Source organism: Patagioenas fasciata, chromosome 11 (assembly GCF_037038585.1).
Source record: "Patagioenas fasciata isolate bPatFas1 chromosome 11, bPatFas1.hap1, whole genome shotgun sequence".
Lineage (NCBI taxonomy): Eukaryota > Metazoa > Chordata > Aves > Columbiformes > Columbidae > Patagioenas > Patagioenas fasciata.
In genome coordinates, this window is record NC_092530.1 from 26,506,389 (window position 1) to 26,529,685 (window position 23,297).

Sequence of the window (23,297 nt, forward strand, 5' to 3'; positions counted from 1 at the left end):
GGGACGCTCTGAGGACATGGAGGACGGAGGGAGCTGCACTCTGGGATAACCAACTCCTCATTTTGACGAGCCGTTGACAAAATTTTGCCATTTTGCTTTGCCCAATTAAGCAGATGGTGTCACACCTCTGGTTCCTTACAGCCGTCAGCATTGATGCTTTCTGTACTATCGCACAATATTACAGTTTGGGTCTTCTATGTGCTGTGACCCACCTGTCCCCCTGAGTTCGGTAGGAGGGAGATGAAATGTATAAAATGTGTGAAACACCGTATTTGTCCTGGTTTTGGCACGAAGAGGGGACAGAGGGCACAGTTGGGCTTTGGTTTGGGGGCGGGGGGGGGGGTTACAGAACATCAGGTGCCACCAAGCCCGGCCCTGAGGAACAGGGCCCGGGGGCACCTCAGGGGACACGGCCCAGGCCTCGGCCATGGCGGGACCACGGGCGCCGGCCGCTCCGGCCACCGCGGCACCTTTGTCTCCGCTCGGTGCCACTTCTGCCCTGAAGAGCCGCACACCCTCCTTCTCCCCCCAGCCCTGCCACCCCCGTCACCCACCCCCGGGCCAGGGCTCCCAGCCACCTGCGGGCTCCCCCTCACTTCTTTTCGCGGGAGCGGGTGCCTGAAGACGAGGATCGGCCTGGCCTGTGTGGTTGGCGCGCCCGCCCGCTCCCGGCCGGCGGCGCAGGCGCAGTGCCCGCATTCCATCATGGCGGAGCGGCCGGTTGGCGGTCGGCAGCGCCGGGGTTGAGGTAGGGGCTGCGGCGTCGCGCACGGTCAGTGCTGCCGCGGGGGCCGCCGCGACGCGGCCCGGGACGGGGGGCAGCTCCCGTGGGCTCCCCGCTTCTCTGCTCGGGGCTGGCGGGAGATGGGCGGCGGGGCCAGGCCGGGGGAGAGCGGCGCTCCCCGCCCAAGGCGCGGTGGGCAGTGCCAGGAGCGGGCGGCCGGCTCGACCCGCCGGCGGGAGCGGAGCGGAGCGGAGCCCGCCGAGGTCGGGGCTGGGGGCGGGGAAGCGGTGGGTACCGGCCCGTCTGTGGCTGGAGGCAGCCGGGGGGGCGCAGCGAGGGGCCGTGTGGGGCGGGGGGGGAGCCGGGGTGGGAGGCGGTCGGGGGACAAGCGGAACCTTGGGGTGTGGGGTGGGTGTTGTGGGGGGGACCCCGGGGTGTGGAGCAGGTTTGGGGGTGAACGTGGCGCACGGGGCAGGTGGGGGGCGGCTGGATGTGTGGGGCACAGGGGAGGAGAAGGGCTGTACGGATGGGCTGCCCCGTGGCGGGCCGCGGCTTTGGGGGTGCGGGGGGGGCGCTTAACGGGACAGCTTAACGGAGCCGGCAGCGCCCGGGCGGGTGGGGGAGCCGGCGGTGTCCCGGGGGGGGTGTCCGCGGGCCGGGTGTCCCCGGGCGCCCCGCGTTCGCTGTTCCCGCCGCCCGTTCCCTCTCCTCTCCCCAGCGCACGAATTCTCCGTCTCTCTCTTTCCCTTTCCTCTCCTTTTTTTCTTCTATTTCTTTAGGGGTTGAGATCTGAAGTCATGTCGTCCCCCCCCCTCCCCAGCTTCCCCCTCGCCACCCCCCTTCCCCCGTTCTCCCTCCTCGGCAGCCGGAGCCGCTGCCTGCGAATGCCACGTAGCCTTCTAGTTGTTCCCCTTGGCTGATCAGCAGCTCCAGTACCAGACACCTCCCCCAGCTCCTCCTGGGGTCGGGGCAGGGGGAGGTCAGTCCTGTCATCTACTGTTTGGGTGGTGACCATCTCTTTCTCTTTTTTTCTTTTTATCCTCCCCCATTCTGCTTTCTCCCCGCTCTGCAAAGGTGGGGATCCTACTGTGACCGCTTTTCAACGCGGTCCCATTTACTGCCTCTTGCAAAAGGCTGTTGACTCCAGCCCTGAGCGGTGTCTTTCCTGGGGAGGGGTGGGGGAGAAGCTCCAGGGGTTCGGGACCCCCAGCCGCCGCAGCCCCTCTGCCGCCTCTTATTTGCGGGGTTTCATGTGTAGCACATCACACTAATACCTGCAAACAGGGTAATAATGCATTGCTGGCAGGTGTATTTGCTTCCGTGAGCAGCTCATTCTCAGCTGCTTTCTGAGTTTTGCTTCTCTTTAAAATTTGCTGTTTGGACTTCTTGTTGGAATGATGGAAATTTTCTGTGAAGTTAATTTATGTTCATAATTGAGGTTATACTGTGCTTCAGTTTCTATCCATTTTCTGAATATTTTACATCTTTTCTGCCCTGTGGTAGCTAGGTTTTTAGCACTGGCAGCCCTTCCTTGCTTTACCCGACGCCTGATTGTGAATATTGACACACAGAACCGCTGCAGATAAGTTCTTCAGCAGCCCTGGTCGGCATATGCCTATGGTCTGTGATTCCTGATGTTTTTATCTTTATGACACTTGTTTCAATAGGGAAATACTATCTCAGTCACAGATGGAAAGACTGAGGCACCGAAATATTTATGGCCCAAGGTCACACAGGAAGTATGTGGTGAGGCAGGGAATTGAAGCTAGATTTCCTGAGCCTCAGATTAGCATTTTAACCAGGGAAGCATCCTCCCTGCATTTTAAACCAATAAATTGCCTTTGGAGTTAATATCCAATATAAAAGAAAACACTTCATGTTTTTTTCAGTGTCTTTAGGAGTAAGAAGCAAAACACGAGTTGCTTCCCACACTTGCATTCCTTTCCTTATGTAATTTGTATGTGAAAAAGGATAAGGTGGTAAAATAGGAAAGCTGTTGACTTTCTCGGGGCTCTGTGTGTGTAATCATGCGTGTTGAAAACCAGCCAGCTATTACGCTGTCCTCCCTTTTAGATCTCTCTACCTTCCTGCGTTCCAAAGTTTTGGAATGCTGTTGTTGTCTTGGAATAATTTGCTCTTAGCTAGGATCAAATAAATCTAATATTCTGCAAAGCTGAGTCGACAGCAATCTACTTTGTGTTGTGTTATCCTTAGTTTGTGATTCTTAATCCAGCAGGCTCTGAACAAACAGGGCTCGGACTCCTGGAGCAAGATATTACAAGTTCTTCACTCCATTGGAGGCTCAGGATCGTTGCAGTGAGTTTTTGAGAAAATTGGCCTTAACTGCAGTTAAGCAGAGCTTTGACAATGAAGTGGACTAATTTCAACTTCTTGGGCTTTGTATCTCCACAGATGCATGTTACAGGCTGTTTTCATTCCTGCTCTATTAGGATAGATTGTTTGTAAAAGCTGGTGGTTAATTTTACTACAGTGGTTTACTTGCCAATGGTTTTGGGGAATTGGATGTTAGAATAGCTTAAAATAATACTTCCCAGTGTATTCACCTTTCGAGAGAATAAAGATAACTTTGTCTACACAAATAGGTTTCCTGCCACAGTGCTTGATCACAAACTGCGTCTTTCTTTGATGTGCTGAGACCAAATTTGCAACAAAGTTGAATATAAATGTTCTGTACACTTTGAACGGGCTTTTGTTTGGGGTTTTTTTGGCGGCTGGCGTTAGCATCATGTTGATTGTGTGGCTTGTCACACCCATGCCAACAGTCTTTCATCTTCTAGGTTTATTTTTAGGAAAGGTTTGGTGAGTCCTTAAAAAACAAGGTTTGATGTATAGTGTGCAAACAGTGAAAATGGGGGCAGTTCTGTTCACGAGAGCGAGTGCGTGGCCTTGGCAAAGCCCCGCTGGGAATACAGCGCGTTCGAGCGATATAGGGATGGACTTGTAGATCCAGTTGTGGACCCATTATTAAAAACTGTTTCCGAATCTCTTTGAGTGAATTTCAAGCAAACTAAAATCCATGCTTTAAGCTTAGAAGACTGAAACTGGCACTTTGATATGATGACCAGGACTTGGAAAACTTCTTGTCAAGCTATAGAAGTAAGCTTGTAACTTCTAAGAAAATAAACAGCTGGGGAGGCATTCTTACAATATTCCGCACCAAAATCATGAGCCGGTATGAAATACTGTAAGAATGCCTTCCTGACATCATTTCATTTAACCAGGGCAGAGTTTTAAATGTAAATCTCTGAAAGCAGATGAGAAACCCCCAATGTTAGTAATACTGCAACAGTCAAGAGACTTCAGGAAAAAGAATTACATTTCTCACTTCTGATTTTGCTATATCTCAAAAAGATGGGGTCTGAACTGTTGGTATTTAAAACTGTGGTTCCTCATTGCTGCCGTTTCAAGGCTGGTGAATATCAGAGGAGTAAGCTTTTCCTTTTTTCCACCTGTTTTTAGCACGCTGTCATGAAGCTTTCCAAAGTCAGGATGGTTAGATTTGAGCTGTTATCTTTGCTGCCAGACAGACCTTCGCTGAAAAGTTTTGGATTCCTGAGTGAGGAGCACACACTGAAGTCTTTATTGCATTCTTGAAGAGCTTATTGTAAAAGCAGCGGTAATTTATTCTTTCAGTGGTGCTAACACAATCCTTTCTGTGTATTGACCAGCACAGACAGACCGCTGGCTCGGAGCCCTTGGGCTGTTCCAATCTCAGTGTAAATCTGCTCTTGCTCCCCGTATCTTGACTGATGTGGAAAATGCCTCCCTTTGCTCGAGCTTGAGAAAGGCAATGATTTTTAGGTTATTAAATATAACATTTTGACCGCCTACTGAAGCTGTTCGTTACCTTCTCCTGCTGGAGCATCTTTAGTGGAGCGGTTTCCAGAATAAAGCTGCGCTGCCCCGGGACAGAAACCTCTGATTGTGTTTTCCAGATTGTACGATTTATGTCCTTTCTTATGTCCCCTATCTAAAGATAAATACTTTCATGATAATTTAAATCTGAACACATACTTATTTGGAAATGTGGGGGGGAGGGTTTCATCATTATTGTTATATAGAGGAATAGAGCATAGCTAACTAAGTAAATGAATGCTCTTAATTACCATAGAATGTGCTTCATTTGGAAACCATCTTCATAGTGTTCAAGTTACCTTTTAGTAATCAGGTTATAGGCAAGCAGAGGAGTGTCTTTGGCTAATATAGTATTAAATATATCTGCAGCGTTTACACAGTTGTCAGGTTTTGTGTTCTGTGCATACTGAATAGATGCAAGAAGGCTGTGTAAGCTCTTCTGGTTCTTTCCCAGCAGAGTCTTCCTTGAGTTTTATTTGCTGTTCCTAGCAGAGTTAACCAGTGGCTCTTCTCTAATGGCTTTTGCTGTCCTATTGAATGTGGATTGTTTGCTGCACCTTGTATTCCTGAGGACTTTATGTTTGCCAAGTCACTAGAAAAGAAACTCCTATTACTTTTTTCCTGTCTGCAGAAAGAAGAGCGAGGGACAGCACAGCACGTCGCTCGCACCCCAGCAGCCACTCACCGCATAACGCTTATCAGCAGGAGCAAAGTCAAGTCAGGAGAGTGTCAAAGGTAATTAGACATAACTTACTATTCTCCCAGATTTTGTGAAGCATTTTTCCCTGTTAAGTCTGTAAGTAATACTTTAAGGTGGAATAATATTAAAGTATTTGACAGATTTCTAAACTTAAGCCGCCTTTTTTTTTTTCCTGGAAGAAATTGTTTGCTAACATATTATCAAATGGAAAAAATGAGCTGAGGAAGGAAGAACTGATAGAGTTCTTGAAGCAAGAAGAGGTTTGGTATTTCCACAGAAACATTATTGATTTTATGAGGTAGCAACCTTATCTTCACATAACATTCTCTCTCTCGCTTTCCCTTACCCCTGTAGCTGGATGTGTTGTCTTAGGGTGACTTGTGGTATTGGCCTTTGGATAAAGTCAGTTCTGGTTTTAGTGAAATGCGTTTCCTGGGCAGAACAGCACTCAGGTGAGTGGTTGTGAGCGTGCAAGTGACTGACTAGGTACCCTCACTTAGATGCTTTTAGTTGGAGTTCATGGAATTGGGCTCCTCAGACACAGAATTGCTCAGGTCATGGAACTGACCTGCTCCAGAAGCAGAAAGCAGTCTGTCAGAGGATTGCCACAGCATGGCACGGCTGGGAGCAGGAACCCTCCCACCTGCTGGTTCTCTATTAATGAAGATTCCTGTGAATTGCCTTTTGTTGTACAATACTGCAAGACTCTTACGAAACCATAGCAATTGCGTTCTTAAAAATACAAGCAGCCAAAAGTAAAGATGAGTTTTAGAAACTGTGGGCTATGTCGGTCTGTTTTACACTGGAGGGGAAGAAGCAGATGCGTTGTAAAGTATTAGTGAATCAGAAATCACCTGTTTGAGGTAAAGACATAGAATAGTTGTTCCGTCTTTTGGAGAGCTGATGTGAGTTTTCCTGTGATGGGGGATTATCTGTGCTGTCATCAGGTCCCCCTCTAATGAAGAAGTAGTTTTCATGTCACAACTTTGCTCTATAATTCAGTATAACCTGCTCGTCTCAACTTTGTAAAGAGCAGTTTACCCGTTTTTCCCAAGCCCCATCTTGTTTGGTTCGCAACAGAAGAAATCAAGGAAAGAACTGAATGGTAACTAATCAATGTAGACTAGAATGTGATGTGAAACTACGTCAGTGAGTCTTTGGGGAGAAAAGCTGGGGGTGTCCTGTGAGCAAAAGATCAATCAGCAGATAGGTTTGTTACAAGACAAAAAAAACCTGGTAACCATATTATTATAGTCCCCTAGAGTCGAGTAGGTGTTTTGGGGAGGAAAGTCGTTTGACCATGTTACATATGGGTTTATAAATTTACATGAAGTATTTTAATCTGCTGTTCCATGCCCTTCATTAAATAACTTTAACATTGATATCTCTGTAGTGGGCTGAGTTGCTTTCGGTTCTGCTGTGTGAAGTATTGAAGTGTTGTGAACCAGCAGGGTGATGTGTGCCATTAACACACAACCTCAGCCGGGTTCGTTGTGCTGCGGTGACCTGAGATTTCTTAAAATCTAAACTTTATAAAACATACGCTGTCATCCTTAGATTGTTCCAAACTGATAACTGACACTTATGCTCTTATGTAAAGGTGTGATGATGTGTCTGGACTTGTAGCAATAAATATTTAAAGCTCAGGTATAGAAGCAAATTATTGTAGTGTGTCCCCACGCATCAGCTGGACTGGGATGTGGTTATATCTGTGTTCCAAATGCTGAGCAAAGTGTTTGCTTAAACCCCACGTATGATCTCATACTCGTGCCTTACCTTGCATTTTCCATGAACTGAAAAAATGCACGTGGTCTGTTCCTGTGAGACTGCTCAGATGTGGTAATTTCAGTAATTTATGGGGGTGTTTTAGCCCCTGGTTTAAGTGTAACCTGTTTTAACCAGACTCATTTGTTGCGCTGTGCAGCTAAAGCGTTACAGCGTGAACCCCTTCTCATGTTGCACAAGGGAAAGAATCTTCAGTTTGTGTATCAAAGTAATTCTTCCTTGCTTGCAGTTTGCATCATCTCCTGCCATTTGAAGAAATCCTTTGCTTTCACTGTATTTCTGTGCTCGTTTTTGAAGCCGTGTTTCGTAAGGGAGTTCTTCAATTAAAAAGCTTGTTTGCATCAGTGCGTTGACAGGGTACCCCGAGCACATTTCTGATTCGCAGCAGCAGGTTGAATCAGAGCTGGTGGAAAATCAGCCTTTGCTTTCCTCAGTGCCCACAGAAACCTGAAAGCAAACTCCTGCTTGTGTTCGTCTTGTGAAGTCCTGGTGTCACTTCTTTTTTGTCGGATTAGGCGCCCGCTGACAGCTGTGAGCAGTCTGGTGGTAGGGAACCTTTCCTGGAAACGGAGCTGTTGCTGCTGGGTTTGAAAATCCAGATGATTGCTCTCAGAGTCGAGTTTAAAACAAAAAATCAATAGTTGTTCAAGATGTGGAATGCGACCCTTTGGAAAAGAGCTTCTGGATCAGATCCCGTTGGTGTCGCACCAGCTTTGTGCACGTGTCTGCCATCCCATAGCACTCTCTGGGTTAAATTAGGACAGGTGCTACCCAGCTCTGGCACTAACAAGGGCTGAGTGTTGGTGTTTCCCCGGCGTAATCACCAGAGGTTTCGCTGGCTTGGCAGACACGCGGCGTGTTTGGTGTCTGGAAATACAACGCTTCGGGCAAGGGTGACCAGCCGCTTCAGTTTACCCGCTGGCTGCTCCTCGGCCAGCTCCTCCTTCAAGGTGACAAGAAAGGCTTTTAAAAATACTTAGTACTTATCCGTTGCTCTGAAGGAGGTATTCCTCGCTCACCGGGGGCTGTGGAATACGTATTCCCCTTGCGGTGGACTTGTCCGCACATACAACAGCCATTTCTTTGGATTGTTTCCAGTCTTTGAAATAGAATGTTTTGCCCTGAAAATGACAGAGATTGGTAAATAAATGTGCAGAACTTGTTTCCTTCACAGGGGAAAATTATCGTAAAAGGAATACAAATTTACCTTCCACTTCAAGACCAAATTTGTCCCATAGGAAAGAATTTGACTTAGTTATCCAGGTATTTAACGTGTGTTTCAGAATCTCGGAGCACGTGCAGCTCCCTGTAGAAACTTGCAGTTCCCATTTGTAAATCTTGGCACGGTTTCAAACGTTTTGCTTCATCTGTTCAGGTCTGGAGTTATGTAAAGGTGTAAATTCCAGTTACCTGTTTGCTGACCAGTTCAGGCGTCTCTGTGACCATTACGGCATTGTCACCAAGGTTCATTTTCAGGTACGTAATAGGTCTTGTGTTGTTTATAATGTTGTCTTTCTAGAGTTGGGTGTATTTTATTTGCACGTAAATACACTGTTGGCTTTCCAGCTGTTCTTTACCGCCGATAGTGTTGTGACTGCACCGCGAGACCTCTGAGGACGCCGTCACTGCTTTTGTCCTCTGTAGGGTTTTTCCTTTCTCATTTGTTATCAAGTTCTTCATTTCAGCAGCGTGCTCTGCTTCTTGGGACTCTGGGCAGAAGTGGTTTTGGAATTACTTTTCAATGAACCACGGTCTGTGTTATTTCTGTAACTTCGAAGCGGCTGAGATAGCCATTTGGGTGCAGAATTTCAGTAGTATGCTGTTAATGTGTGAATAAACTGATTTCCTTCAAGGCCTGAACAAGCAGAACAATGTTTGGAAATTCAGGGGCCATGGTTTCACGCTTAGAAAATCACATTTAAAATAAATATGCTGTTACATCGCATTTCTTAAAAGCTTTTTTATACGCGTTTGACAATGTCGTGCTTTGTGTAGCTTTAGGACATTAAAATGAGTAACTTGACTTCTCCCAGCATATGTGATCTATCCTGCCGGCGGAAAGAAGTGCTCAGGTTTGCCTTCAGTTACTTTGCTTTTTAAACAACATTGATACAGCTGGAAAATATCTCCATCCCATTACTTCTTAAAAACGGAAGTAAGAAGAAAACACTTGAAGGGCTCAGTCCTTGGAGGTGTTCAGCTCCAGCACTCCCGGAGCTGGAAAAGGACCTTTCAGGAACCACTGGGGTTCGTTTTATGGGGCCGGTCACTTAGGAAGCAACACAGAATTGTGTGGGATGTGACATAAAATAACCAAAACAATGAAGAAAAGTATTTCTCGAAAACTAATGTCATGTTTGCATTACAGAAATTGTTAATGCGAACTTTACAGGCCTCATAAATTAATTGTAAAGAGGGAGACGTGGTCCTAATGTGACCAATGAGCTTGTTGTTAAAGAACGGCTCAAATCAAGTGTCCTTTGGGCACTGACAGAGAACTTCTTCCAAACTCCAGTTGTTAACAGTGGCGTTTCCCTTGTGAGGAGCAGCAAGATGTTCAGCGGTCCCAGGGAAGATGCAGTGACCCCATCGGTGGGCACTTGCTGGTTTTGTCCCCATGGAGTAGATCTCTCCAGTCTCCAGAGACGTAGTTTCAGGCTAGAAAAGAGTTCTTCGGTGCTAAAATAATTCTTGAGCATTGTGGGCGGTTGCTTGTGTAGTTTCTATTTGAGGGTGGAGTGGGACAATTGTTTTTGTAGCTTTCCTGGCACAGTCACGTCAGGAACCTGATCCAGATGGGTAAGGAAAGGTGAAAGTTGATATTGGCTCTTCTGTCAAAGTTCCCATGGGTCTTGATACGTTGTGTCTGCTGTTTTGCTGGGGTTTTAGGGTTTTTTGTTAAACAAGCGTCTAAGGAACAGTTAAACTTTTTGGGAAACACGGAGAAATGTTGTGGAGTTGTCACTTTTTTAGATCTCCAAAGAGAAAAAAGAATGTAAGTTTCTAGAAGCAAAGAGCAGGCGCAGGGTGCAGGAGCCTCGGTCTGTGCTCTGGAGCTGGGATGGACATCGTGTTGAGGTTTTTTGTTTCACTCGGTCAGAATTGCGAGGTCCTGGCAATACCTACATCAATATGACATCAGGCTTTCCAGCTGGAAGTATTAAAAACCATTGAGCGTATTTGTTGGGTAAGTCACGAACAAGGTTTTCACATCCAGGTCCTGGTGCCCTTCTGGCTGGAAGCCCAACCTCGCACGGGATGGGACAGACAAATCCACTCAGGTGGCATTAGAAATTATTTCCACCATTTGAACCAAGCCTTATATTTAGTTGTGAAGAGCTGACTGTTCCGGAGCGATGGTGGTCTCTGCAGAGCCGAGCTTAAACTGAGCTTCTGTTCAGTCTCTCATTCCCATAGTCTTGCTTAAAGTAAACCAATCCACCTAGAAGGTCTCGTGTGTGGTCCTGTGGCAGGGGAGAACTATTTTAGGGTTGGGATGATATCTTAAATACCTTGTTTATTTGAAAAACTTGGGTGGGAGTGGGGAATGCTTATATATATATGTATGTATTTCTTCCCCCCACCACAATGTTTCCTGCCTCAAAATTGCAGGTGGCTTACATTTCAAATCAAGGTTCTTTTGGAATTCATAAATAAGGTCTGATCTCTTTGACAAGGCTGTTCCTTAGCCTGAGCTTGGGGATGACTTTTGCGTCTAATCTTACAGTGTTTTAGCAAACTTTGGAGATCACAGGTGCAAAATGTAACTGACAGGTGAAAGTGCGTCCAAAATACTCCTAAGTGTGTTTGCAAGAGTTCTGCTGGAGTTTCGGGCATGGCAGCATCTCAGTGTTTTCTGTATCAAAATGCAGGAGGTTCAGATCTCAATGTGCCCACAGATCCAGTTCTAGATGAGACTTTTTTCCAAAGGTCAAAGGCAAAATGAAAAAGTAAAGTCTCCATTTAAGTAATAAGCTCTTTGGAACAGAATTTTTTTTCGTATGAAATCCAGCACATGCTATAATGAAAATTGAGTCTTTGTGATAGCTTCTGTGTGGGGTTATAAACTTTGTATTTGCTGTTTAGGAAATGTGCTCAGCTTCTGCTCTGGCCAGTGTTCCCCCCATTCAGGTTGTGTGTGATGTCTTTCTGGAGAGAGGGTTTTGGTACACTAGGAAAGTATTTTAATATAGCTGGGTTGCTAAGACTTGCCTGCTATATAATTCTACTACATATTTGCACTGTAGGTAATCTGATATCCCATTAACATGACTCCAGCATGTAATTCCAATGAAAAGGTTATTTTTAGCATGTGATTTTTTCTTATTTCATACAGCGCTATAAACCAAATCTGATGGGCGTACAGACGGTTTGTTTGCACGTGCACTGCGCTTCGCTGGTTGCAAAGTCCCTGTGACTGCCCAAGGAGGAACCGCGTCTGTGAACCTGGGGCTGTGCTGCTGGTGTTACTGGTGGCTGCCGTCTGCACAGCAAAACCATTCCAATCGTAACCTTTCCTTAGAGGTGTTACTGTTCTAATTTTGAAACTATTTTAGACTGGTTTTTATTTCCATATCCAGACATCTCCCGAGAATCCACCATGTTTTCTAGACCTAAGGTGTGATGATCTAGCACCAGACAGGCTTGGATGAGCTGCCTTTGCTTTCCTGGTTTGCACAGGAGCACAGTAGCTGGTTTCATTTAGTTTAAAATATATTTTTAATGTCGTGAAATAAGTAACAAAATATTTCCGCTTTTTAGATGCGTCTTGAACAATAATCTTTGAAAGCAGCGGCTCCAGCTCTTCCTGGGGTAGGTTGCTGTTAATTTAGCAATGTGATATCCACTATTATCTCTAACAGCTTTGACTCAGGAGGTTTGGTTTTGAGATGCTTAGTCCCAGTTCTCTTTGTTTTAATGGCTGTGATGCTGTGTGGGCTGAATGCATCTTTCAGCTCAGAAAAGCTTTGGGAATGACCTTTAGCTGACGTCTAATAGAAACCACTGTAAAGAAATGAATCAGACCAAAATTAAACTATTTAATCCCACACCGACTCAAAAATCTCCAGTGCCTGGTGACAAAGTGCTGGGAGGTACCTCTACAAATTCTACTGCTGATGTGTACAGAACCATTCACTAGTTCTCAGCATCTTCCTTTGCGACTCTAAAGATGACAAGATTTCCCTTGTCTTTAATGCTGGCAGGTGGGACTTTTGGTTCTTTTCAGTCTAGAATTTAAACTGTTGTGCATTAGCTCACGTTGGATGCCGGTGCAGCCTGTGGGGTCTTAGTGCAAGGGCTTTTTTGTTCTTTTCTCTCTTCCCTTGGCCCTTTGGGCAGTGAGCGGTGGTGCGGGGCTGCATTTCTGCTCCAGAGCGGCTTCTCAGGACCCACCTCTGGTTCTTCGTTTTGTCTTTCGGGAAATTGTGCTGAGTACGTAATAACCTTTCAGGAATTCTCCTCTTATTTACCCAAATAACACCTCCTTCCTTGAGCGAAACAGGGACTTTGGGAGGCGAAGTCGTCGATATGATGTTCGGTGGGAAGGTTTTATTCTCTTTGAAAGGTTTCAGCCGTTACGCTGGGGAGAGGCTGAGTCCCATGTCCCAGCAGAGGTGGTGCCTTCAGAGCATCACTGTCATTTGCTGCTCTCTTAGCAGTATTTGCAAGGGCTCTAAAAGCAAACAAACTTGGTTTTCTACCAAGTCCATCAGTATACGGTGGGAATTTCTTCTTGACGATGACTGCTCAGCCCCCCACAGGCACCTGGGCCCAGCTGGGCGGCAAAATATTGGCGCTTGGAGGCAGGCGAAACCGCCCAAGAGTTATTTAAATGGTTTCGTTTACGCCAGTACTTCTATTTTCTCTGCCCATATGGAGGTTCCTGCTATGAAATTGTATTTGCTATTTTTGGAGGTTGCCGTTAGCTGTATAAAAACATTCGTTTCGTAATACTCCAAGCATTGAGTTCTTCCTCTGAAAAATGGGAGGTTACAGCACTAAGTAGAATGGTGTGTGTGTGTAAGTGGAAATCCTACCTGTGTCACTGGGCAGTAGACAAAGGATTCTAAACCCCACAATGAGTCCTGAGTCCCCCGTGCCGCTCGCTGATGGAGACAAAGCCTCAGACAATTCCCTTCAGAGAACTGAGATAGAAGAGACTGGGGTAGGAACTTTAAACCTGTATTTGAAACTGCAGGTGGTATTGGGACTTGGTTTCTACAGCTGGTTATTTTGGTTGGTTGAATATTTGAATGCAGATGTAGTTGCTTTTTGGCGAAGGGTTTTCCCCTTTGTGTTAAGTGCTAATTTCTGTCGTCTTTGAGGTTCTCAGATGAAAGAGGTTGAGACAATACACATATATAAAGTATTTTCAATCTGCTTGTATCAGCTGAACTGCTATTGTGGCTCATAAGCCTGAGATCTAACCTCTAAACCTCTACAAATGGGAGAGATGTAATGGAAGAAACCTCTGCCTTCACGTTAACACGCATCAGTTTTTCAGTGGAATAGTTCTATACACTCAGATGAGTTTGTTTCCTTGGCAGGGGTAACTCCAAATCCGAAAATAGGACGGAAGATTAATTTATTTGGGAAATAAATAACATTTTAGGGTAGTTAAGTATATTTAGGACAAACCTGATACCAACTAAAGCTTTTATTCCAGATCCTTTCTGAACGAAATGAATTAGCGCCAGAAGAAGTGCTAACAGCCAGGCTGTGATATTCCTCCCAGTGTTGGTGATTTGCTAATTCAGCCCTGCAATTACAGGATTAATCTGAGCAAAGATTTGGCAGTTGAGACTGACTTGGTTCATGCACAGATTTGGGGGGGGGGGGGGTGGTTTTTGTTTTGATGTTACTTTTTCTTTTTAATGGAATGAATTGGACTGTCCTAACTGCATTTTGTCTTCCGCCTGGGTTTATAGGAGGTGATGGGAAGGGAGAAGGAAATGTCAGCATTTCCTGTATCCTGTTATCTTGTGCTTTTTATGGCTGCTGAATTAACTACACACTGAACATTCACTGGTATTTGGGTTGCATTTTGACGTTTGGATTGTATTTGTACTTGTTATAATTGCAGATGATTGTGCAGAAGCCCAGAACTATGCAGCACATTTCCATCTGCAGTTCTCCACGGTGCTGGTTAAGGACATTTGTCCAAAGTGCTCTGCTCTCTTGTGATGACCAACATGTACATGTAGGATGTGAATTATTTGCCTTAAAACTTGTGTTCTGGAGTACAGGCAATTCCGAAATTGCAACAACAAGTTTAGGAACGGAGCGTTGCATAAATGGAAATTATGCTACTGTGTAATTGCTTCACTTAGGAATTTCATGGCTCGTGGCATGTCAAGTTGAATATGCGTGATGTGTATTTGAAGAGTGTGTTTTTGGAAGAAGGATATTTATTGCTTAAATCCAGTACTTAAAAAGGAAAAGTAGGATAACATATTAGAATAATTGGGTGTGCTCCATAATGAGGAGCTCGGATATACAGCGGGTGATCCTCCCCACGCTTTTGAGACCGTCAGTTTGCACGAGTGTTTGAATGTGCAATCAAACTAGAAGTGGATGCTTTATTTAAAGTCAGTTGATTTGAAAATCTTTGGGGGAGAGCTGAGGAGTAGCGAAGTCTGGGATTTTCCTGCTGAGTTTTCAAATGTTCTTGAATTGCTGTCATTTAAGGAGCCGATATCATAGTGCAAGTGGTTGCGAAGTCTTGCAGGCGCTGTTGTGTTTTTCTTCTGAACCTTTGGTACCAAGTTTGGCGAAAGGAGGAGATGATTGTTTGGGAGAGGCGTCTGTAACGTTGCCGCTCTCCTTGTGTTTCAGCAGCGGTGGACGTGAGCAGCTGCCCATGAATGGTTTCCAGCCATGATGGCCGACCAGCCGCCTCCCCTGGAAGCGACGCCGCTCTTGAACGAAGTGCCGATTCTACCTCACATGGTGAATGGGGACAGCATCCAACAGGCGAGTAAATCCCCCCGATGAGGACAATTCACTGTGGGAGCGGGGATTGCAGCATTCAAGAGTGGTGTAGAAAACAGAACAGACAAAAAACCTGGTTGTTGTACAACTTGCGTGATGGCTGAAAGACGATGAGGCTTGAAGTAAAGGAGCTACGATACCGATTTGCAGTGTTAGAAAAGCATGTGGTTCTCAGCGCTGATATCAGTAAAACAGAGGTACAAACAGAGAGAGGAAGAAATTCAACATGCATATAGTGGCAATGTGAAAGGCTTGCAAATGAAAAGGAGTTTTTGTTATATGCATTGAAGTGCTTTAAAATTAAACTAAAAAAATTCGAAGAGTGAAAGGAAAAAGTATAAAATATGGATTTAATAAAGCACTGGGGATTTGAGAGCTTGTCTTAAAGCTCATGTGAAATAATCAATAAAGATAACGAAGTGATTGCGGTGCCCTGAACTAAGTGGCTGCGGTGCCCTGAACCAAGAGGTCTGTTGCAGGGAAATGAAAGGAAAGACCTTGGCTTCTTGATGTTAAGTATCTTCATTAATAATTACAGTGCAGTGGTGAAACCTGAGTATATTTAGTTGAAACTTTAGGATTTTCTTGGGCACAACCCTTCAGAAGTGCCTGGTATGATTAGAAATACAGGCAAAAGTGAAAGCAAAGCAACTTGAGGCAGAAGCTTGTGTGAGTGATCAGTAAACTTGAAGTGAATTTACTGGTTTCATTCTATAAAAACAAAACATAAATTTGAAGGTGTTCTGTTCCTGCAGATAAGTAATAATTTTGTTGAAGCAAGGGACAAAACTGCCAATTGCTTTAATCTGGTCAATATATAACTTAAAGCACCTGATACTGATTGAAATAGGAATTAGGGGATTGATCCAGAAGGAGAAGTTGCATAAAAATTTCCAGAGGATAACTGGCATATGAAATGATTATGAAGGGTAACAGTGGAGACCTTGGCTTGTTTGAATGTGCGGTGGATCAACAGGGTACAACAAAGCAGTCGTGAATTGTTGAGGCTCTGATAGACCATAAAAGCTGCAAAGTTTAAATGAGATAGCAGCTGGGGAAGGAGGAGAGCTCTGCATTGCTTCCATTGTCGTATACTTGGAAAAACAGGTTGGATTTAAAAGAAAAGAAAAGAAGCCTACTCTGCTTTTTTTCCTCAGACTCTGGAGATAAAAGTACAATAACTGTGTCTGAAGTAAATACAGCTATAAGGTCTCTGAGCTCGTTCTGAAGTTCCAGCACTAGCACCGTGAAATTGTAGCCCCTGCCCAGCTGTGGGGTTATTCTGTAGGTGCCGTTTTGTGTTACACAAGGAGTAGGGATCGAGTAGATCTAACTGGACACCATCTCCATCGCTGTGTGTCCAGCGGCTGGTACAGACCAGCGTGTGCAGTGCTGCTGTGCATTGAATGACTCAACGAACGTGGTGGTCGTGGGAGTTGTGGGAGCCCGTGGAGTCTGCTTGCAGGCACTGAGCTTTACAAATCAAAAGGAGAAAAAAGTACAAACCGTCCTGTCTTGGAGATGCGTGGGGAAAATGGTATCTGAAGAGTACACCGAAGACTGATAGTCTTCAAGACTTAAAACTGAATCCCGTTGGAAATAATGACTGTTTGTCTAGTGAAAAATCTTCACGGGACCAGGAACACGATTTCATGTTGAAGTGCCAACATTTTTCACTCTAACATGTGTGTATAAACAACCGCATCGTGTTGCAATCGCACTTACAAGTTTGCTTTTAAATAGAGTATCTTAGTGGCTTTATTAACACAGATGGCTTTGAATTCTCTCTGTGCGTGCCATGCAGGATGGGCTGTTCAGGCTGTCAGCCAGTGGCTTTGTTTGCAGAAGTGGTTGTGTGGGACACGAAGGTGTTGCCATCTGTGCCTCTAACTTGGCTGAGATGGACTCCTCAGAAACACTCCGGCTTCCTGGAGGTTTCCCTTGGTGGAAGGGAGATGGAACCGCATTTTTTCATTAATTATTGTGAGTCATTCCTCTGAGCCATTGCCCCTGCATTCCTGACATTCCAGCCTCCCGGCCGCTCTGCAGCCCTGTGATTACACCGCTGCCTATGAGTTCACTTAATAGTTTCCTGAACTATTGGTAAGAACTTCAGTTAATCAAAACCTGTTCCAAAGATCCGACACGTTCCCTGGATTTCTAAGAGAATCTCTTTCCTGTCTCTGAATTTCCTTGCCCGGCACAAACCATCTGTCCTGGTTCTTTGTGCAAATCCCCGGCCCGTTATCATCTGTTTTCTTTAAACAAGTAACATCCCTTCTCTCTCCGTACTCTTGAGGTCAGAAATTTACTTGCATCCTGAAAGGACAGATCTGCTTAAGCTTCAGGGGTTTTAATTCTGCTGTTTGACAAAGTCTTGTCGGTCATCTTCCTTCTCATGGAACCGTAAGAAGTGTTACGGACTGGCTGGATGGCCTTTCCGAGGGGTTTGGTTGTTTTACTCATGTCCAGAAGCGACTCGTCTACCTCAGGTAAAACCGTCATAGGCAAAGTGAGGAAAGAAAGAAGGTGAATTTTATTAATAGGCAATTTATTGCTTCAGTAGAAGAAGAAAAAGCAGTGTGAAAATATTGACAATAGAAGCTTAGTTAATTATTTTGAGCGTATCAAGGGAAGCACTTAGTGTAGTAATTGGAGAAAAATACTGACTGTGCAAAATGAGTGATTTGATGTGAAAGTGGAGACACATTTCATTCTGCCCATCCGTGTTTGTCATCTTGCTGGTTTGCTCTCTAAGGTTGCCAAAGCTGTATTGTTTTAGTCTAACGTGTGGCGATAGGGAAGAGCTGGGTTTTCTCTCCTGAGTAATTTCTAAAATTGAAAATAAAGCCACCTCTTTTGTTTTCTACAGGTTATTCTTGTACAGGTGAACCCAGGTGAAACATTCACAATTACAACTGAAGATGGACACATTCAATGTATTCAAGGTAAAGTAGAAACTGTAGTACCGAATCCAAATGTTTTGATGCTGGAATTATTAGTACTAGTATTTGTCTGTGAAGTGTCAAATGTGGTTTTATCTGTTGTGTGGTGCAATAAATCAGATTTTTCAGTTTGTCCTTCAAGCGCAAATGAGGCAGCACTGGGACAGACGCTGTCACAGAATGAGAACTGACATTTATCTGTGCTGATTTGTGCAATTAAAGACACACTATTGGCTGTAGAAGCACGGTGCTTGGGATAAACCTCATCTGTGCTTTTTGTAGAATAGATGTACAGCTATACCTGCATTCAGCAACATTCTGGATGCTTCCTGAAAGTTATTATATTATACTTAACATGTATTTTGAATGTGAAGATGAGTTACCCATCATCGACATGACTTGTGTGCTTTTTCTTGATGGAAGCTTGGTACAGTCACTGTTATACGTTTTAACCTCCCAGTACTGATTATTGAAGTTTCTCTCCTAAGTGACTTTTTAATGGGATAGTTTAAGCCTGGCTTCTAAATCTGCTTGTCTGAGAGTAATTCCACAAATGCAGAGGTGGATGCAGTTCCTGATTTTCCAGGCACCGAAGTGAGCCACCACCTCCGGAGAATGGAGAAACAGGGCTCTCGAGTTTGTAAAGCCTCATGTGTTAAAAAGTGGCACCTTCTTACTTCCCAGGTCCAGCACACGTTCCTATGATGTCACCAAATGGTTCTATGCCGCCTATATTTGTGCCTCCTGGTTATGTATCTCAGGTAAACTTTATTCTTACATTTCAGTGTGTTTGTGGGTATTTTGTCTGGAACAGCTGTTGAAGCGTTTCTCTCTTTATTTCCCCATTGAACTCAACAATTCACTTTACTGTGAGCTCTGTCACTTTCTGTTCACTTAAATTAAAACCGAATGTTTAAATGGGACGGGCTTGGTTTTTCATTTTCTAGCAATGTTCAAATTTAGGAGTTTTCTAAGCAGGCTTGAAAACCTCGTACCTGTACATTCTTGAGTTGCCCAGATAGTTTTTTGCATACAGCTGCCTCTGCAGTTTGTGTTCCAAGGAGGTACTTTCGTGCAGACCCTGCAGAAGGATCCCCAGCTTTCCCTTGGTCATTATGACAGGGACACACAAGTTCAAAACCAACTTTAAGCTGGACCTTGAGGTCTTTATCCAGATCTTGTCAGCAGATGAAACTTTAACTTCCTGTTGCCCAAGGTGTCCGGCAGAGCCCAGAGTTCTGTTGGTTTCTGCCTCAGTGCAATGAAGCAGTTCCATCGCCGATAATGGGGACACAGCAGCTTCAGGCTGTAAAGCCATGTGAAAGTCGTCTTATCTTCAAGTATCCTTTCTACCTGAAACTGTGCCGCGTGTTCTTGCTTAATATATACATAAAATAGAATTAACATAGCCATCAAAATCTGCCATGAGTTGTGACGTGTACGTTCTAGTGTGTGTTACAATATTTTGCACCATAATGCAGTCCAAGTGGTGTGTTTAGTTCTGTTGATGAACCCACGTTGTTTCTAAAATGAAGTGTATTCAGTGTAAGCTTAGTCTTAAGTGGCTTATTCTATTTTGTTTCCTTCTATTTAACCTCTGTTAAGAATACTTAATGGCGCAGCCTTCTCACTGTTGAACGTGGTCCTTGCAGTTTGTGAGTGGCCACGTTCTGGTTCCCTTCACAAGGATCATTTCTCGTTAGTTTGCGTTTTCTTTTGCTGAGGAGCTTTTCCAAATGTACTTTCGGCACAAGCAATATTTCAACATCCACAATGCCACCTTAGCCAGCTAGGAAACGCTACAGCGATTCCTTATAGCCAGACTACATATGCTTGAAGAGAGGATCTCGAAGGAGCTAACAGCATAAAACGTATGGCCTGCTTTTGAGTAAGCTCTGTCTTTAAATGCCTGAAAATCTAAATTGTGTATGTTTTTAGTAGGAGGGCTACATAAATAAGTTGAATCTTCGAAGAGCCTGTTTTATTTGGTATTATTTACTTTAGGGGTTGCTCATACCTGTTGAATTTTTTTGCATGGAGGAGGAGAGGAAACAATGGATTTGTTGTCTGCCTTTAAATAGGATTTAATACAATCCAGTTTACTTGAGTCTGTCTGTACCACGAACCCACCTGGAGAAAGGGCCCTGGAATCCTCAGCCTCTGGTTGTCTGTCCCAGGGCTCTAAAAGCTGAGACTAAACTGGGCTGGGTTGACTATCCCAGGAGTCTAAAAGCTGAGACTAAACTGGGCTGGGTTGACTATCCCAGGAGTCTAAAAGCTGAGACTAAACTGGGCTGGGTTGACTATCCCAGGAGTCTAAAAGCTGAGACTAAACTGGGCTGGGTTGTCTGTCCCAGGGCTCTAAAAGCTGAGACTAAACTGGGCTTTGTTTTACTCAACAGCATCCTTGTTTAATGGGTCTTTTTGCGAATCCCGCTCTGCTGGGATCTCCTGACCTTGTCTTTTGAAACCTGTATTCTGTCCGAAGCCTCTTCTCGGTTTTAAGATTTAGAGAAGCGTTGTATAAAACCTTACTGTATTTTAAATGTACTGTGGGAAAAGCAATACGTTGAGACATTGATATATTTCACACTGGCAAAATTCGACTGCGGAAGGGGCCTACGTATTGCTGTGCATACGTATGGATGTGCTTTTTAGCATCTCCTTGTGTTGGAGTTGAGGCGCACAGACAGGTTCCTTGTACCAGCTTCTCGTTCCTTCTCTCCCCCAACAGGTGGTGGAAGAGAACGGGGTTCGGAAGGTGGTGGTGCTGCCCCACTCGGCCGAATTCCACCCCTCCATGCACCCTCCTCCTCCGCCCCACGTGCCGCCCCATTACCTGCACCATCCCCACGCGCTGCTGCCGCCGCCGCACCCCGTGTACCCCCCGGTGCCGGGGACGGGGGAGCTGCCCCCCCAGTTCCTGCACCAACACCCGCCGCCCCACGTTTTCCAGGAACAAGGTGAGATTTGGTTTTCAAAGACACGAGAGAGCCTTTTGCTCCGTGCAGCCTTCATTGTGTTGCTATCAATGCTGCTGCCTTTCTCTACAACCATATTCTCCTTGACGTGAATATTTTGTGTTAAATGCATTATTGTATAAACAAGCATTTAGCACAGAAAGAGATCAGACAATGTAAGACCGTTCACCATCTCGCAAGCTGAAATTGCTAATTAAGTTGTTTCGGATCATGTCCAGGGTGAAATATTCAGTACCACCCAAGCTATGCTTAAAAAAATTAGTTTGGGTCTGGAATTTGCTTGCACTTACTTGAAAATGTGACGCTGTGGCTGTGTTGGGGAAGAAAGACAATGGCAAAGTGGGATCTGGAGCAACTAACAGAAGAGAAAGGCCTGAAGAGTTACATTTAAAAGAACCCAAACCCTAAACTCAGCAAGTGATTAAAAATAATGTGTGAGAAAAAACAAGTGAACCATTTGGATATGAGTAAAATAGCAAAAATGGATATTTGCATGTAGGTATTTTGTGTATCTTCCTGTAGCATTTAACTAAACGTCTCAAAATACATGTACAGCCTGACAAAGCCAAGCCAGTGACATTCTGTGGGTTTTCAAGTTCTGCCTTAGCTGCAGTTATTCTGACTTATACAGCTTTTCTCAGATGTCTAATAAATTATACTGAGTAATGGCATAAGTTCTCCTTTTGTTGTAGAAGCTCGTTCTCATGGAAGGACAAACTTCATTCAGCGGGATGAAAGGAGTCTCAAAATGCAAGAACACCTGAAGAAAAGGCTAAAGGACAGACAAGCCGGTGGTCACACCAACAATAAACTGAACAGTCCTCCAGCGTCACCACATAAAGTTGTTAATTCTTCCAACGCAACAGTTCAGAATGGGAATGGCAAGGGCCAGCAAGGGGCCGGAGCGCTAAAGCAGAAGCAGATCGGAAAAACAAAGGGCGCTGCAGAACCAGAGGTGGGAGGTAGGTTGGGAAAGGGTAAAAAAAACCCAAAACAGAACAAAACCAAACCAATCAAAACAAAACCAAACAAACTCATTGCAGAACCATTTCTGAAAAAACTGGATTTGTGATTGTCTTGGGCTACTCAGGGTTGGAGAAAGCCTGACATAGTTTTCATTGTGTTTGGATGTTTTCCCTCTAGAACTAACAGTGATGGTTCATTGGAGGTTTATCAGATTTAATTTTAGACCTTTTGTTCAGGTGGTGCCATTTGTGACCCAGAACTGCTGGGGCTGACCTGCTGGGGTCGTTCTCGGGGGTGCTTTTCAGATAACTGGGAGTTATCGAAAACCTCAAGAAATAGGAAGGTGTGAGTAGAGCTCTGTACAGGTTACTGCTTATCACTTCAGTTCAGCACATTATTTTGCTCAAATTAATGTTTGAGCTTTTAAATAGTTGATGGCTGTTTACTTGCATACACTAAAATACCTTGTGCACAAAGTCTTTGTCTTTCCTGGTGGTTTGAAGCAGCAGCACTGAAACACAGGCAGTTTCTTGTCATGATGCCTTCAGCAATTTGTGCACCTTTTGGTGTTTCGTGTGTGTCTTAACTGAAGTGCCCTCGTTAGGCTGCAAGGGCTGGTCCTCAGCCAGCTCATGGGGAAAAAGGCTTTGTATTTAATGGCAGAATAATATCCTGAATTGTTGGCCGTGGACAATGGAGAGATAGGATTCAGTTTCCAGACGTCAACCTTTTGGTACCTCTCAGTATTTTTAGCGTGCGGTTTCGATCAGGCTGCTTCCAAACTGCACCCAGAGCAAGCGTTTTGCAATAGAAATTCAAGGAGGGCCCATACAATAGAGAGATAAGATCTTATTGTCATTTTTTTAACACCTTTCATTTTTGGAGGATTGTTTTTGTGTTGTCAAAGAAAACCGATTTATGCTCAGATTAGGAAAATATCCCCTTTGTGCAGGATGTGCTAAAAGGGTTTTTGTAACACTGTTAGTTTTGGATAGTTCATGTTTCTCCCCGTCACGCAGCCAAAACAAACAGGGGAAATGAACTTTGCACAATAAGTCCTATTGTTAAACCCTTAATGAGGAGAACTCCATCTCGCGGTAGCGTTTTGGGAACAGACTCCTTTGCTCTTGGGCTTTTCAGTAATCTGGTTTGTATTTGAAATTTCAGAATCTGACACAGAACCCAAGAAATGTGATACTCACTTGAGCATTGGCAAGCCAGTCGTAAGTATTATCCTTAAAATACCATTATTTTCTGGGCATACACTTTCTATAAAACAACACGTGTCTTATCGATGGCTTTTTCTTTTTTCTTAGCGGTTTCGTTTT

At 44.6% G+C, this 23,297-nt stretch overlaps 1 protein-coding gene across 4 annotated transcripts in view; it reads left to right on the top strand.

Moving 5' to 3' along the window:
• The first annotated feature begins 645 nt into the window (after window positions 1-645).
• LOC136106096 (fibronectin type-III domain-containing protein 3A-like) overlaps window positions 646-23,297 on the top strand; it is a 37,105-nt gene continuing 14,453 nt past the window's right edge. Inside the window, exons 1-9 of one of the 4 annotated variants that reach the window (XM_065846168.2) lie at window positions 646-748; window positions 5,232-5,335; window positions 8,461-8,561; window positions 14,925-15,059; window positions 17,950-18,025; window positions 18,707-18,783; window positions 20,757-20,985; window positions 21,696-21,965; window positions 23,137-23,192. In XM_065846168.2, coding sequence (XP_065702240.1) covers window positions 14,964-15,059; window positions 17,950-18,025; window positions 18,707-18,783; window positions 20,757-20,985; window positions 21,696-21,965; window positions 23,137-23,192 — 804 coding nt within the window. In that variant the 5' untranslated portion in view covers window positions 646-748; window positions 5,232-5,335; window positions 8,461-8,561; window positions 14,925-14,963. Of the gene's footprint in view, window positions 749-923; window positions 1,012-5,231; window positions 5,336-8,460; window positions 8,562-14,921; window positions 15,060-17,949; window positions 18,026-18,706; window positions 18,784-20,756; window positions 20,986-21,695; window positions 21,966-23,136; window positions 23,193-23,297 lie in introns of those variants that run through there. The other 3 variants (XM_065846167.2, XM_065846162.2, XM_065846163.2) reach the window with 3 other exon arrangements.